General features: G+C 50.1%; 5 protein-coding genes across 5 annotated transcripts; 2 read left to right on the forward strand and 3 right to left on the reverse strand.

The window, feature by feature from the left end:
* Window positions 1-243: 243 nt before the first annotated feature.
* Window positions 244-6,320, forward strand: sec16 (COPII coat assembly protein SEC16; the record flags this gene model as incomplete). The annotated part of the gene is made up of 3 exons (XM_056638033.1): window positions 244-2,896; window positions 2,962-5,661; window positions 5,713-6,320. 3 exons carry the CDS (start codon window positions 244-246, stop codon window positions 6,318-6,320), a joined length of 5,961 nt encoding a protein of 1,986 aa, XP_056481540.1.
* Window positions 6,321-6,935: 615 nt separating this feature from the next.
* N7509_013397 (checkpoint protein HUS1 family protein) lies at window positions 6,936-8,291 on the reverse strand (the record flags this gene model as incomplete). The annotated part of the gene is made up of 5 exons (XM_056638034.1): window positions 6,936-6,962; window positions 7,024-7,100; window positions 7,183-8,002; window positions 8,076-8,194; window positions 8,249-8,291. The coding sequence occupies 5 exons, from the start codon at window positions 8,289-8,291 to the stop codon at window positions 6,936-6,938; spliced, it is 1,086 nt and encodes a 361-aa protein (XP_056481541.1).
* A 225-nt stretch (window positions 8,292-8,516) lies between these two features.
* Window positions 8,517-10,087, reverse strand: hxkB (putative hexokinase; the record flags this gene model as incomplete). Its single annotated transcript, XM_056638035.1, has 3 exons — window positions 8,517-9,356; window positions 9,422-9,832; window positions 9,914-10,087. 3 exons carry the CDS (start codon window positions 10,085-10,087, stop codon window positions 8,517-8,519), a joined length of 1,425 nt encoding a protein of 474 aa, XP_056481542.1.
* Window positions 10,088-10,708: 621 nt separating this feature from the next.
* On the forward strand, window positions 10,709-11,811 carry N7509_013399 (aldo/keto reductase family protein; the record flags this gene model as incomplete). Its single annotated transcript, XM_056638036.1, has 2 exons — window positions 10,709-11,240; window positions 11,306-11,811. 2 exons carry the CDS (start codon window positions 10,709-10,711, stop codon window positions 11,809-11,811), a joined length of 1,038 nt encoding a protein of 345 aa, XP_056481543.1.
* Window positions 11,812-12,105: 294 nt separating this feature from the next.
* N7509_013400 (uncharacterized protein) lies at window positions 12,106-13,206 on the reverse strand (the record flags this gene model as incomplete). Its single annotated transcript, XM_056638037.1, has 2 exons — window positions 12,106-12,413; window positions 12,477-13,206. 2 exons carry the CDS (start codon window positions 13,204-13,206, stop codon window positions 12,106-12,108), a joined length of 1,038 nt encoding a protein of 345 aa, XP_056481544.1.
* Window positions 13,207-15,762: the final 2,556 nt, after the last annotated feature.

Genomic DNA, 15,762 nt, shown 5'->3' on the forward strand with positions numbered 1-15,762 from the left:
TCTTACTTCCCTTCCTACTTCCCTTCCCTTCCCCTTCATTTCATTGTTTCTTCCAACCCCTCCCGTTCGCGTGATTCCTTTGTTTCACCCTTTTACGCTTAATGGATTTCTAATTTGAAAGAGCTCTCGAGTTCGATCTGTGTTGGGGGTTTGTTGACTCCAACGTCACGGGAGACGTGTCAGGTTACTCGTACTCCTCCCTCTGAACTCCCCGAAGTTCAACTCCTCACAATACCCAATATAATGGCGCAAATAATATCGCCATCCGAGCAAGATGCGGAAACTTGGAATCCAGCTCTCCGTCCGGACTCGAGTATTCATCACCCCGAGCCGGTCGCATCGACCGATGCGTTGTCGGATCTCCTGGCCGCAGATAACGCCAAACAAGCACCCACTTCCGATGTCAAGTCCCCCCTCAGCGATGATAGCTTTTCCGCATGGGACATGCCCATCGAAGGCAACCAGATGCCATCGATAGACACCGCCGTGGAATCCACAACAGAGAATGCGCCGGCAACTTTGGATAATAACCCGAAGGTGAATGGCACCACGGACGCCGTCCCTGCCGAGGCGTCAACCTCGGATGAGTCCCAAGACCCCTTTGCGCAAGGCGCTGAGCCCTCGCAACCTCAGCCTGATCAGCCACCAGCTCCTTTGGTTGAAGCTGCTCTTGCTGTTGATGCTAACGAACCTACGCTCGCTCCGACCTCCGATAATACCGAACCCGAGCAGCCCCAATTGCAGCCCGACGTGCCAGCTGTCTTTCCCCCCCAGATTACCGAAACGAGAGAAGTTGTTGAGCCGACCACAACTGCCGGACCCCCTGCCGAGCCCGAGTCTTTGGCAATCGATAATAATCCTGTGCAGCCGCAAGGTGACGAGCCGAGCGTTGCCGTCGAGTCGACCTTTGAGCCTGTGGAGCCAGTAGCCACCGGTACAGAAACCAACGCCGAGATCGAGATTCCCACCGCCAACGAAGAGCCCGCTGAACAACCTTTCCAGACCGAATCGACGACCGTGGAATCGGTTTTCAACACCGACTCTCAAGAAGACCCCGCGGCGTCGTTCTTTGACGATATCGAAGGCGTCCAAGACCGAGCGGATCAAACCCCCGGACCTTGGGATGCCCTGGATGATAAGGATACCGGCGCGCAGCCAGTTGTTGAGACACCGACTCAAGCGGCTGAAAGTGCCCCATTGGCAGTGGAAACAACGTTGGAGGATGAGCCTACAGAAGATGACGACGCTTGGGGGCATAATGCTCCTATCGATGTGGACTCCGACGGAGATGACTTCTTCAACCAGCTGAAGACTCAAACAAAGCCCATCTTTGGTCCTCCAGAGACAGAGTCAAGATACGAGGAGGGTGTTCCCTTGCTCGATGAGCCTTATTCTCCTTTTTCTCCGGCGCAGGAGAAGATACAGGAGACACCGCAGCAAACCTCCGTCGACAACTTGTTTGACAAAGATGATGAGGATGCGGAAGGATTCTTCAGTTCCGCGCAGAAGCCAGAGCCCAGTGTTCCGCGTTCGCTCCACATCACGCGCAAAAGCACCTCGCAAGTAATGGATTCCTCCATTGGATTCCACATTGACTCTCCAGTCAGTGACATTTCGGCCGCCGCCCAGCTCGATAGCGTTCTTAATGCTGCATCATCTGACTCTACCGCGCCCCAGGTCCAAACAGAAGGTGGAGAACCATCGGAGGAGGATCTTGCCGCACGCTGGGAAGCCGAACTTAGTGATATGGGAGAGGATGACATAGCGGCGCGTTGGGAAGCGGCACTGAGCGATGATGATGAAGATATGTTACTGGGAGATGATGTTCAACCACCTACTGGACAGCAAACTGCTCCACAGGCTGCGGTTGCTTCCCTAACCAACGCTGGGCCGACTGGCTTGAACAGTCCCTTCCAGACGCCACAGAGCCAAGCTCAGCCCCGTCCAATCCCAGGTGTATACACTCCACATCAACCGACCACGGGCGACCTGGTGTCCGGACATCCTCTCCCAGGAGCTCCTCCTCAGACAAACTCTTACTTCTCCCAGCAGCCTTCGAACCCCGTTGCAACACGAGGAGAAAGCTATGCCGAGCAATCGAAGCAAGGCTACAAGTCGCCCTATGATCTCCCCGATGACTTGTCTCGTCCTCGACGGCCAGTAGCTACTCATAAGCCTGTTCCCCCGAAGGTGGAGAATATGCCGCCGCCCTCGAGCATTGGTGTGCAACAACATGCAGCGCCTCCCCCGATGCCATCTGCCCCATCAGCCATGGCTCCTCCCACGACTACACCGGCTGCTCCCCCGCCGGCACCGAAGAACTTTTACGAAGAGCTTCCCTTACCAGCCCCCAGATCTCGCCCTGCTAGCTCTGGGCGGTATACTTCCGGTCCCGTCGCAGCTGGTCCTGGTCCGACTGTACAGCCACCCATGCCACCACCACAACATGCAAATATAATGGCTCCACCTCCTGCTCCTCCTGCCAATATACCCGCTGCACAATCCTCTCTGCAGCTTCCGGAACCGGTTGACCCGTATTCATCTACATTGGCGTCAAGTGCGCCCGCTGGTCCTAGTGCCGCCTCTAGATATTCTCCAAAGCCTCCAGGTCTCAATCCGTCCGCGAAACCGCCTTCGCTTCCAAGATACTCACCAGCGCCTCCACCCTCAGCACCCGCTGGGGGCCGCAACCGCTACGCATCGCAACCACTATCTGTTCCTGGACAGCAGACATCTCTACCATTCCAGCCTCGTACATCTAGCCCCTTGGCTTATCACGAAAAGGTGTCGTATCAACCTGAAGTGACGCAACAACATCATATGCCACCCCCATCGCTTCAGCCATCGGTCGACCTGTCTCCCCTCGTCAGCGTCCAAGCATCGATCAAGGATCGCCGTACGCTCCACAGTCATTCAACGAGCAGGCGAATGCGTTTGCTCCCGAGACTGCCAGCCCACCAGTTGCTCCCCATCAGGCTCCCCCAACGAGTCGCTATGCGCCAGCGGAGTATCTTAATGAGTTTGCCAATCGTGTTGCGCCTAGCCCTACCCAAACCCAAGCTCCCCCGCTTCCGAGTCCTACTTATGCCCCGGCTGTTTCGGCTCCTGCAGCAGCTGGACCGACATCACCCCAAGCGGTTGATTCGCAATTTGCTGCTCCCCGCAGGTCTCAAACCCAGTCGCCTGGTCAGCAGGTTACCAGCCCCCGCTCGTACGTGCCATCTATAGAGCCTCCTCTTCCACGTCCTGCCTCAGTTCATGGATCTTCGTCACCAACTAAGACGTCAAACCCCTACGCACCCGCACAGCCATCTATAGCGAGCCGGGCTCGTGCGATGTCTCAGCATCTTGCTTTCATCACCCCCGTGGATGGTCAGGAGCAGGATACTCTTCAGCGGTGGAAGGGAGCGCCGATTTTCAAGTTTGGATTTGGCGGAGCAGTGGTTTCATGTTTCCCCAAACACATCCCACGCTATTCTGCTGGTCAAACGGCACCCATGATTAAGCCTAGCCCGGGCGAACCCAAGTTTTCTCAATTGAACCAGTGGTTGCCTCCCACAGACACTATTGTCCAACACCCTGGTCCTCTCAAGACCAAGGCTAAGAAGAAGGATGTGCTGGCTTGGATTTCAAGCAAGGTTGCGGCTTTCGAGAATGAGGTCTCCCCAGACTTTGATCACTCCGACCCGGATGCACAGAAGCGCCATGATGAGAAGATTTTGCTGTGGAAGGTCGCCAAAATCCTGGTCGAGAACGATGGGGTTCTAGAGGGATCGCCTGCAGTCGAACAATCCCTTCGGCAGGCCATCTTCCCCAATCTGCAGAGCCAAAACTCGGAGAACTCGTATGGAGGCACCTTTGCAAACTCGGGCAGCCTGAGAGCACTCAACAACCCCCTACAATCAGATTCTGTCGATCCTCGCTGGATGGAAGATTTGCGCAATGACTTGTTCTTGGGTGAACGTGAGAAGGCTGTCTGGGGCGCCGTTGATCGTCGTTTGTGGGGACATGCCATGATCGTCGCGTCAACCATGGACAAGTCGGTGTGGAAACAAGTGGTGCAAGAGTTTGTTCGACGTGAAATCAAGTCAACGGCAGCCAATTCCGAGTCACTTTCAGCTCTCTACGAGATCTTTGCCGGAAACGTGGAAGAGAGCATCGATGAATTGGTTCCCCCGTCTGCGCGGGCTGGCCACCACTTGATCAGTAAGGCTGATGGACAAGGAGCGTCAAAGAACGCCCTCGATGGTCTGGACAGCTGGAGAGACACTCTTGGACTGGTTCTTAGCAATCGCAGCCCCGAGGATCACCAGGCATTGCTTGCACTTGGGCGTTTGCTCGCATCTTATGGCCGCATTGAAGCTGCGCATATTTGCTTCATGTTCTCTCGAGGTGCTGTTTTCGGTGGTGCTGATGACCCCCATGCGAACATTGTGCTCTTGGGCGCTGATCACCAGCGCCATCCTTGCACTCTGCTTGATGAAGATTCATTCCTCCTGACCGAGATCTACGAGTACGCCACATCCGTTCTTGCAAGCTCTCCGATAGCAAATCTGCCACACCTCCTGTCATTCAAGTTGCTGCATGCTAAGCAACTTGCCGACCGAGGTCGCAAATCTGAGGCACAGAACTACTGTGATGGAGTCGCGGCGTCTTTGAAGGCCACCACGCGGCCTTCGCCATATCACCACCAATATCTGTTTATTGAAGTGGACGAGCTTTCCGCACGTCTCCGTCAAACCACTACCGACGGTGGTTCATCCTGGATTTCCAAGCCAAGCATGGAGAAGGTTTCCGGGTCCGTGTGGGCTCGCTTCAATAGTTTCGTTGCTGGCGATGAGAATGATCCGGCATCAGCAGGTTCTGGCAAGGCCGGGGAAGTCCCGGACGTTGGTCCCTTCGCTAATATCGCGGGAACGCCAACTGTTAGCCGGTCTCCCTCCGTGTCGGATCTGTATGGATCGTACCCCGGCGCAGGAGCGCAGCCAATCCCCGCTGGTGGTCCCTCGCGGTACATGCCTTCATCGAACCCGTACGCGCCTAATGGGTCCCCTGAGCAACCCCGTGGAAGATCATCCATGGATTCCCAGCGCTCTGCCTCGTATGGAGGTATCTCCTACGGCCAACGTCGGAGCTCGCAAGATATTTCATCCCCTTCAGCAGATACTCAAACATTTGCCGGAGCGATTTACGGATCTCCAGGTGCTGCTACTGGCTATCAGCCTACTCCTCCCCAGTCGTCTTACATGCCGCTTGCCCCGGTTGAGGAAACATCGGCCACCCAATCTCCCGCAGATTCGGCACCGCCTCCTCAATCGACTCTCAACGGGCTCTTCTACCAGCCTCAAGGACAGGAATCAGCCAACCAGTCTCAGTCTCCTTACTACCAAGGACCCCCTGGAATGCCGCAGCCAGAGAGCAATGGGTACCTGCCTCCCGCGACCAGCTCTAATTCTTACGAGCCACCTTCCTATGCTCCTGTTATGAGCTCTGCGCCGGAAGAGATACAGGACCCCGCCGAAGAAGAGGCGCCTAAGCCCAAAAAGTCCTTCATGGATGATGAAGATGACGGGGATTTGGCTGCTCAAGCTGCCGCTCTCAAGAAGGCCGAGAATGACCGCAAGGCGGACGAAGCTTTCAGAAAGGCCGCCGAAGAAGATGGTATGTTCCAAATCTGTGATTCTTCATTTCGAATGCTAACCCATGCCACAGCCAAGAAAGATCAACAAGGCCCCAAGAAGGGGTGGTTTGGTGGATGGTTCGGAGGTGCCAAAAAGGAAGCCGAACAGTCAGGCGGCGGCGGCGGTGGCGGCGGCCCTATCAGGGCCAAGCTCGGCGAGGAGAATTCATTCTACTACGACAAGGACCTGAAGAAGTGGGTGAACAAGAAGGACCCTGGCAGCGCCGAACCCGTTCGTGCTACGCCGCCTCCTCCCCGCAGCTCGGCTCCTCCCAGTCGCAATGCCAGCTCCGGCAGCATGCCTCCGCCTCCGATGCCACCGATGCCTTTTGCCTCAGGAAGTCGTCCCACATCTTCATCCAGTGATATGCCGCCTTCGCTTTCATCTAGCCCAGCTTTCTCTAGTCTTGGTGTGCCCCCGCCAATGGGCCCTTATGGCGGTAGCCTGCCGCGGTCTGTCTCTACCGGTGCCGCTCATCCAACACCACCTGGCAGCTCATCCGGGCCGCCTCCTCGTCCCTCGTCATCTTTGACGCATGCCAGCTCTATTGACGACCTCATCGGTGCCCCGCAAGCACGCAAGGGTAATACTGTCAAGGGCAAGAAGAAGGGCCGCTACGTCGACGTGATGGCCCAATAATCTGCAATTTCCGCATGATGGTTTTAGACAAAATACCTTGACTAGCTTTCGCAGTCAGGTGTCTAATCTCTTTTTCTTTCTGTTTTCCCTTTGTTTTATTATGTCCTCATGTCCCTTTCTCGTTTTATTTTCCCACGAATCCCCCATTCCCCCAGTACCTACCCTTTATAATAGATTCATCACCCCCTTCCTCAGCATCTTGCATGTGTTCTGTTGTGTCACTTGACAGACACATTTCTCATGGCGTTTGCACCTTGAGCCGGCTTCCCATCGCAAGGCTTTGCACATATCTTGCTTTCCGCTGCTCTTGCAATTCTCATCGCTTCCGAAGCGAGGGAGACGAATGTCTCCTTGCATCATGTATACATATCACTTTTCTCCCTTGCGGCTATACCGTGATTCATTTTGCTAGTTTGTTGGTGGTTTATTTTTGTTTCCGCATGGGGCTTACCCCATGTCTATGTCTTAATAACGATTTCTGGTAAAGCTGAAGCAGATCTGCTTTTGGTTCTATAAATAGTGATATCGTAACGTTCGTAGATATAATGTTATGAGTGAAGGTAATAATAAACTCCAGAGTGTTATGCCCAGGTGTGTCAGGCGCGTTTTTGCTCATCATGCTGCGAACGAGTTGATGTAATACTAAATCGAAGAGTCAGAAGGCTGCCACATACACTTTGTTGGATAGACCGCATGAACATACCGTCAAACACGACTCTTCCCCATTCCAACTGCCAGGTAGGTAAACATAAAGCACGAGAGCCGTCTCATTTATAAAACCTATTCGTTTCAGGTGCCAGGTTAGCTATCACTCTCCAAGGAGGCCAAGCAGGGGAGTGAAAGAGAAAAAGGGACCACTCACAAGCAACAACCTTCGGACTAAGCCTTCCAACACTCAAAACCCGACTCCAATCCTTCCCATCAATTCTCACCTTCGCCCAACCAGATTCATCATCCTCGCCAACCCCCCGCATCCGCTCACTCGGCAACTGCGACAACTGCTGCTCCGAAATATGAGCCGGATCAAGAGGCGGATTCACCAATGCAGACCAAACACTCGCAATCCTCAACTCATCCGTCACAATAGCAAGTTTCAATTTCCCATGCATGTTGGCCGATAATTCCAATTTGGGCCCTGAAGATGACGAAAGGCCTGATCCCGAAGTAGGCGCATTCGAATTTGAATTCGCACCCGTCGTCGACGACTCCACTGCCCCCACCATCCCCGTCTGCTGGAATTTACTCTTCGAATCCGTAGACGCAAGCCTGTTAAATCGATCTGAAATACTCTTCAACTGCGCCAACCCGGGTAAAATAATATGAACATCCGGGTCCGGACAATGCGGTTCATGAAGCCCATCAACAGCCGACTCGTGCAGGATTTTAATAGGAATTTCCTGCGTGATGCGAGTTTCGCGTTCGCGGGCCCGTCGATCTCCTGTTACCTCGCTGGATTGGTCTTGGTCTTCGGTGGCTAGGGCCATGTTTCCTTCGGTCCAGTCGGTTGATAGGACTGTTAGAGCTAACAGGGGCATTTTGTCCTTTTTTGTGAGGCGGAGTTGGGATTGGGATGAGCCGAATGTTGAGCGGAGGGCGCGGTTTAGGTTTGAGATGTTGATTTCGATGTTTATTGCTTCGGAGTTGGATTCCATTTCGTAGGTGTTTTCTTCGAAGATTGTGTCCTGTTTCTTTGGGTCAGAGTGGGATTCAGATTATATGCCTCCGCTGCCTCCGCTGCCTCCGCTGTTAACTTACAACAGGTATCTGAGCCCATACTTGGGTTCCTTGGTCTGGGATGATGGTGAAGCGCACCACATCGTACTCCAGTCGCATCCAGCATACTTTGCCGAGAGAGGAGAGTGAGGCCGTTAATTCTGTTGCGAGGGGATTAGTGGTGGGTATAGCAGTGATTGTGGACTTTCACAAACTTGAGAAGGTCTTTGTGTCCTTTAATTGCGTGCGGAAGCGCATTTTGGCGTGGGAGAGAGGCTGATGTGGAATGTTGATGTTGATGGAGCGACGTGCAGTCGAATTCGCGGCCTCCGGGGACGCGACGGGCTTATCTTATCGCTGCCACTTTACGCGGTCTTAAGGGTTCCTACTGGGAAGATCACCTTAACCTTAGTGAGATGACAACTTCAACTTCACCTTTCAACTTTTTTCAATTTTCAACTATAATTCAATCTGTCACCAATTCTATATAATTGTAGTCTTGATCTGTTCGACCTTATTCAACGCCAACGATGCTGCCAATGCTGCTCCCACACCAGATCCATCTTCAGACGCGTTTAATGCAATCAGGTCAATCTCCCCCACTGGCCAGTCAAGAATATCACGAAGACCCTGACTCGCCCGGTCTTTGAAACCGCTATACTTATTGAAGACCGACCCGTCAACACCAACGTGGCACTTTTTGGTCTTGTTCTTTATGCAAATGGCCGCGATGCCACAGGCATAGAGTCGCGCCGCACGAGTTGCAATCAACCCAATCAAATACCGGCAAACCTTCATCTCATCCACGGTAGGAGAAAAGCTAAACTCATCTTCGAACTCTTCTCTCATATCACTGAGGTCCTCAGAAAAATCCATTTCGGCGATGGAGAGAAAGGTCGCATCGACGGCGTTGCTTTGCCGGAGACTCGTGATATCCTTGCCTTGGAACAATACCCCCTCTTCGTGCAGCTTGACCATCACTAAGCGCAGCATTTCGCCGATATATAGGCCAGAAACCATTTTCTCATAGAGCTGAGTTCCAGGACGCAGTGATTCCGAGTCGATCTGGTGGTCGAATGGGGTGAAGGGGAGGATTTGGCGGTCATTGTCGAAGGCGCCGTATTCGGTGTTGATTATGACTTTGGCGTCCTCTGGAAGTCCATACTCTTTCAATTTGGGGACTAATCTGCATTCTTCCATGTATGCAGCGTTTGTACCGGTGCTAAATATGCTGCCAACTTTAACTTGTGGATCACGGTAGTTTGAGGCGATGAGGGTCCCGGTTGTGTCGTTGATCAACGCCACAACGTCTACCGGAATATTCTAATCGATGATCAATCAGCCGAACTTTCTGATCCCAACATCGTACAAAGACAATCTCAATTCACCTTTCTCGCTAACGCAGCTTCCAGCTGAGGCACCACGTCCTCGCCCTCCACGCCCGAGACGTTGAATTTCTTCGTCCAGCGCTGCAGTACTCCGCTTCGAATATTCTGTTGGTCGACTGGAAAAGAGAATGTGAAAGCCAAAGGCACGGAGATATTATCTTGAGACCCACTAGGATTCTCTTCTAGAAAAACCTGCAGGCGATCCGCAACAAAGTCCCAAAGCTGCTCTGCTGTCCCCGATTTGACCTCTTTCGGCAGCTTAAACTTCCTCTGCGTCTGCTCAAAATCCCTCTTTTGTTCTGATAGAGTGACATCACAAACGCGCAGATTCGTTCCACCCATGTCCAGTGTTAGATATCGTCCCGATTCACGACCGGGTGGGTTACTCGTAACCCATGTGACGTTCATTGGCTGTATAGAGTCAAGAGAGGGAACCGCTGCGTCAGTGAATGATTCGGAGGTTTTCTATGGCGTCGTGATAGGGATACCCACAATATTGCCCCCTTCTATGGTCAATCCCTTCCCAAGCTCGTTGACGAAATGCTCCGTGATCTTCTTTAATTCAGCTGCCTCAAGAATAAACCAGTCCTCGAACTGCTTAAGATGCCGGGTGAGATGCTCCGGGACGCCCTCGAGGATCTCAGGACGATAGCGAAAGCTCGACATGATTCTTTCGGCTATGAGTTCAGTGGGGGAATCCGTATCTTTCAGGTTCGGCATATTCTATTGACAAAAGTAGAAAATCAGAAAATATCCCGCGGTCGTTTGGGGCAACTAAGTAGATCCGGCAACGCAACGATGACCACATAATGACCACACTCCTAGGTAACAGAGTAGGCAAATAACTGCAATTCTGTTGAAGGAACATATCTCTTCACTGATATTATTTAAACCTGTCTCGCAATTTTAGTCCTCTGCTTTCGAACCGCCGCATCTAGAGGTGTGGACTTTTCTGTAGCCGCAGTGGACATGTGCGTTTCAAAACATTTTGCGGAACAAAATCATCGGTCTATAATTGGCCTTGCTTAGCCTTTTATTTTGTTCTCGAGACATCCAAGAAGAATCATACTCGAATGGATAGCATTTCGTGGGTCGGTCAGAGTCCGCAACTCGCAGATAAAAGAAATCCTTATGTATGCGGCTTGCCACACGGCCCGCTTCATCGGCCCGCATGCCGCACGGAGTAAATTTCAGAAGACTATAAGATAGCCCATTAATCTACCACATTTATACCTCAAAGAAGATCTCACACTCACTCAACTCTTACTTCGAAATCAGCCATTCATCATGTCAGAGACATCATCTTCCAAACCCCGTATCATCCTGGGCTTGATGACATTCGGCCCAGACCCCAACTTAGGAGCCCGAATCACATCCCTCGACGAATTCGGTCAATGCCTAGACTATCTGAAGTCATCCGGTCACTCCGAGGTCGATACAGCACGCATGTATCTCGGCGAGAAGCAGGAAGAATTCACCGCTGCAGTTGGTTGGAAAGAACGTGGCCTGAGCCTCGCAACGAAAGTCTACCCTACCAAACCAGGCATGCACAAGCCTGCAAAGCTGCGCGAGAAATTCGACGAATCTCTAGCTGCGTTGCAGACCGATCAAGTGGATATATTTTACTTGCATGCCGCCGATCGATCTGTCCCCTTTGCCGAGACTCTTGAGGAAGTTAATGAGCTTTCTCAAGAGGGTAAATTCAAGCGTTTAGGGCTGAGCAATTATACCTCGTTCGAGGTTGCGGAGATTGTTATCCTTTGTACGGAGAGAGGTTGGGTTCGTCCAACGATTTATCAAGCTATGTACAACGCTATCAGTAAGTTTTATACTTCGCTCAGAAACTCCGAATATACCCAACGGCAACTAACCGAGATCAACCAGCACGGAACATCGAGACAGAACTCATCCCCTGCTGCCGCCGCTACGGACTGGAAATTGTCGTCTATAACCCCCTTGCCGGCGGCGTTCTCTCAGGGAAATACAAAACAGACGCCATATCACAAGCACCAGCAGAAGGAAGATTCAGCGACAAAAACACTACAGGCGCCTTATACCGAAAGCGCTACATGAACCAACCGATTCTAGACGCAGTCAATCTGATCAGCCCAATCGCCACAAAATACAACCTGACACTACCGGAAATTGCTTTCCGCTGGCTGAATCATCACTCGCAGCTGCGGTTGGGGAAGGATGGTATTCTGATTGGCGTTAGTAGTATCGAGCAGCTTCATTCAAATATTGATGCTACGCAGAAAAAGGCTTTGCCGCGGGAAGTGGCGGATGTTCTTGATGAGGCGTGGATGTGTGTTAAGGCTACCTCGGCTGCTTATTGGCATCTTGATTTGAAGTATACGTATGATACTGAGGCAACGTTGTTCAAGGAGTGAACAAAGTATGTGTATCGTTTTTTTTTCTTGTATAGACATGACACATGCAATGAGAGTTGCTTGCCCTTATTATTTAAATTGGCAGGTGAAATAATATAAGAATCTGGAAACTTGACGCGCGATTGTGTCGTCAAAGCCTTCTAAAAACAGCGAATCTATGCCAGCAGGAAAATTGGCCCGATCTCTTTCTTCCACTTGCTCGATTCACATAGCTGTAGACTGTTATAATTGTCAACAAGCAACCCAGCCAATATGGCTTTCAAGTTCATAGCAACATGAATGTTTCAGTCTGACTTAAGGAAACCACTTCATGATATTGGTCATGTTGTCAGTAATTGTCTCCTTCAAAGGTGTCCATCCCTCTCGACCAGTCCATCTCTTCAACAAGTCCAGAGATTTCCGATCATCTGCCGTTAACTTGAGTCTCTCGCCAGGCAGGTCGTCAACAAATTTCCGCCCAGGAGCAACAGCACGCATCAACGCGAGAATTTCATTCCACGTGCATGACTCGCCCCAGGAGAAAAGCCTCTCATTCTTGATCTCAGGGTCCAGAGCCGCTGCGACGTGCAGAAGTGCAGTGTCCTTCACGTCAGTGTGGATAGCTGTAGAGATATTATCAGATACATAGACGAAAGTATAGATTTTGGGAATTGGAAAATACTAACTTCCTGGAGTTGTGAGGAGCTGCTGCAATGCTATTAAATCTCCATCATACAGAGCCTTAACAAACATCTGAGGAAGCTCAGCGTGACTTTTGCTGAGGCATTCACCCATTATACTTGCTGGAGTTATTGAGTTGACATTGAAATGAGGAGCTCTCTTCTCAACATACTCCCACAAAGCTTTCTCCGCAATGGTTTTCCCTGCTGCGTACACGATATAAGCCCGACTAGGCTTGTACGGCGGAGGTGCCCAAGCAAGCTCCACCACTGCGTCATTCCAGGAGTCAAAGGTCAGATGAACTTGTTCCATACTAGGAATAACCATAGCAGCAACTGAGCTGGTATAAACAAATTCTTTCACCGAAGGCTCTTTCGAGGCCGACTCCAAGATCGAGTGGGTGGCGACGACAATTTGAGGCAGGACATTGTTAGGGTTTGGATCGAGCCCCAGAGTGGCGACATGGATAACAGCGGAGACGCCCTTGACAGCTTCGTCGAAGGCATTCGAGGCGATGAAGTTAGGTACTCGGACGAGTTCAAAACTGCCATTCTCCGATGCTGTTTTGAAGAGATCCTCGACCAGCCAAGATGTTTTCTCAATGTCTCGGACGGTGCCTCTGACTTTGTATCCTCGCTCGAGAAATTGTAGTATCACATGCGATGCCAAGTAACTGTTGGCACCGGTGACCAGTACCAATGAGCCTTTGGGCATAGTGACATTTGGTCCAGGCATCTTTGGAATGGTAGCTAGAGAAACGCGAATCAAAGGTAGAGGTCGGCTTTGAAAATGAGCTTTGGAATGATTTTTGTTTGTCTTGTCTTGAGATTGCAATGGGAGTTGGGCCGTCTTTTATACACCCCGGGGCTATTCTGGTCTATGCGAATGCGAATTTTCTGAATTATGTAGCAATATATAAGCGCTTTGAAATCAGGAAATATTCTGAAGTCAATCAGCAAAGTTGTCTATGACTAGAGCGAGCAAACTATGATCTAGTCTGTGAAAGGAAAGTGCAAGATACTACAAAAAGGAGGTTGAAGACTTTTGAATGATCATCTCATAGTTACTGGCGGCCCGTGGATCCACACTACCCCCAAAAAGGAAACAGCAAGGTACTCTAATAGGCAGCTTACGGTACTTAATTATCACAGGAAGCCAAGAACACTTTTTTTTAGGGATCTTCGATTATTCTCAACCTAAGTTCGCTTTCTTCAAAAAAAAATTGGTATCTCGACGCGGTTCCGCTCCATGTATGCTTCAATTTATTGAATACAATTAATTGTACTTGCTGTTGTCAATATTTATTAAGGGTGTTCAATTTCCGAGGTCGCGCTGCTTAAGAATGTTGATATTAGTTTCGTAGAGGATTTTGAGTAAGCTCTAGATAATTTTGGCCGTATTTTTGAGTGTATTACATTAGGCCTTGGTTGTCTTTTTTTTTTCCTTTGTGATACTTCTAAGAGAATAGGTCATACTCCTCTAGCTCTTTGAAGCAACTTCATAATTCTTTTTGGGGATCTCTTGAATATTGAGACGTTCCGCCTTGTTGGTTCCGATTTCGAACTATTGTTCTTAATCCATCATGGCGTGGTGTGGGTTATTGGATAGGGAACACTCCTCCTGCGGTATACCCATATTCCGGGAGGGGAGGGGGGGGGGTCGCTCTATCAACCCCCTATTTCGATCATGGCCAACATCCATAGATGCGACCGTGGCTGACACGACTATAGAAGCTATCAGAGTTAGTCCTAGACAGGAAACAGAGACCACTTTATTTCTTATTATGTTTTTGAGGGATTCCGCGCGTTGTACCAATGGTGAACGGCTATCCAACATGCGTCCGTAGCCGATATGGGCCTTAGTACTACTACACGACGATATATTTTTACCGTGCGATATCGTATCGTATCGCATCGCATATCATATCGTCGCCCAATAATCATAGCGATAAATATCGCATATCGTATCGCAGGGTGTTAAAAAACCTTCATACTATGTACGGTAATTTTTGCAACACGATACGATATACGATATGCCAAAATTCCTGCGATATCGTATTGTGTGTAGCCCTATATAATAATAGACTCGACCTATAAATCATATTTATTAGGAAGCAGCAGACAATAAAAAATCAATACATCCATAGAAGCCAAAGACGGGATCGAAGTAGACAAAATAGGGCATGGAATTTTGAAGGGTTAGCAGAATGGCAGAAAACTGTGGTACAAAATGTCAAAGGACATAGTCCCACTTTGTTTTCAACCTAGGCCTTATGGTCCAGTAGAATGCAACTCCGCTAGCTCAATTGGCTGTATGTACCCCGAAGCGCCCCCCGCCCGCCGCGCCCCTGCTGGAACTTTTATAGAGAGCGTGCGACTTTTAATTGCGGCTGCGACGCCGAAACAAGAGTATCGCAAGGTTGGGGTATGTTACAAACTGAAATCCGGTAACAATTGAGCAACATCTAACCTCTACCAGGGTTCGACCCCCCCCGCGGAGTGTTTCCGAATCATTTTTTGTCGTATTCTATAGATTAATTCCCAAAGTTTCCTCCTGTGTCCTTCAACTTAATTTTTTGGCTTGTCTAGAAGCCCCGGTAGAACGAGCCCGACCCTCCCGAGGTATATAAAACTCATTTTTCGCGGTATTCTAATCTCGAGCCGCATTGATTCTTTTTTTTTCTTGGACGGAGCATGATTATATTTTAATCTGTGTATTTTATTACTAGGCTCAAACATGATACATACGGATTTCTGGCGAAAGTGCTGCAAAAATAGCTCTGAACCTTTCAGGTTCAACACACGCGAAGGGAAGACTCCCCAATTTAATTTTTTTTGACCGAAAAAAAATCAGAGGCACTATTCCTTTTATGAAGCCGATATCTTATATTACCCTGCAGGTATACCTTGGGAATATGATTTAGCGGAGTTATCAGCTGCCGTACTGTTTTTCCAAAAGCAATAGGGCAGGTTTAACTCCCCCGAAGTAGTGCGAAGGGTCTTGGATTAGGCCTCTATGATAAGAAGATTTAGCTCACTTAATATCATTGAGATTAAAGTACATGATTTTCTAGGTGCAAGGAGCATTGGGCAGGGTTTGTCGCGTTAACATTTGAATCCTCGCAAAAGTATTGACATCTCGCCATAGCACGTATAGCAAGTGTCTCATAAATCCATTGCACCCTAGATTTTGAGGTCCGCCATTGTGTTGGGCCATCCGTAGAACAGCCGAAATATGGGTTTGAGCCATATGGAAGTTACCCAGATGAATCTTGAATTTCAGGGTTGTTAG

This window comes from Penicillium cosmopolitanum (genome assembly GCF_028827165.1).
Source record: "Penicillium cosmopolitanum strain IBT 29677 chromosome Unknown utg000012l:1.0-3308103.0:1.0-3310761.0, whole genome shotgun sequence".
Classification (NCBI taxonomy): domain Eukaryota; kingdom Fungi; phylum Ascomycota; class Eurotiomycetes; order Eurotiales; family Aspergillaceae; genus Penicillium; species Penicillium cosmopolitanum.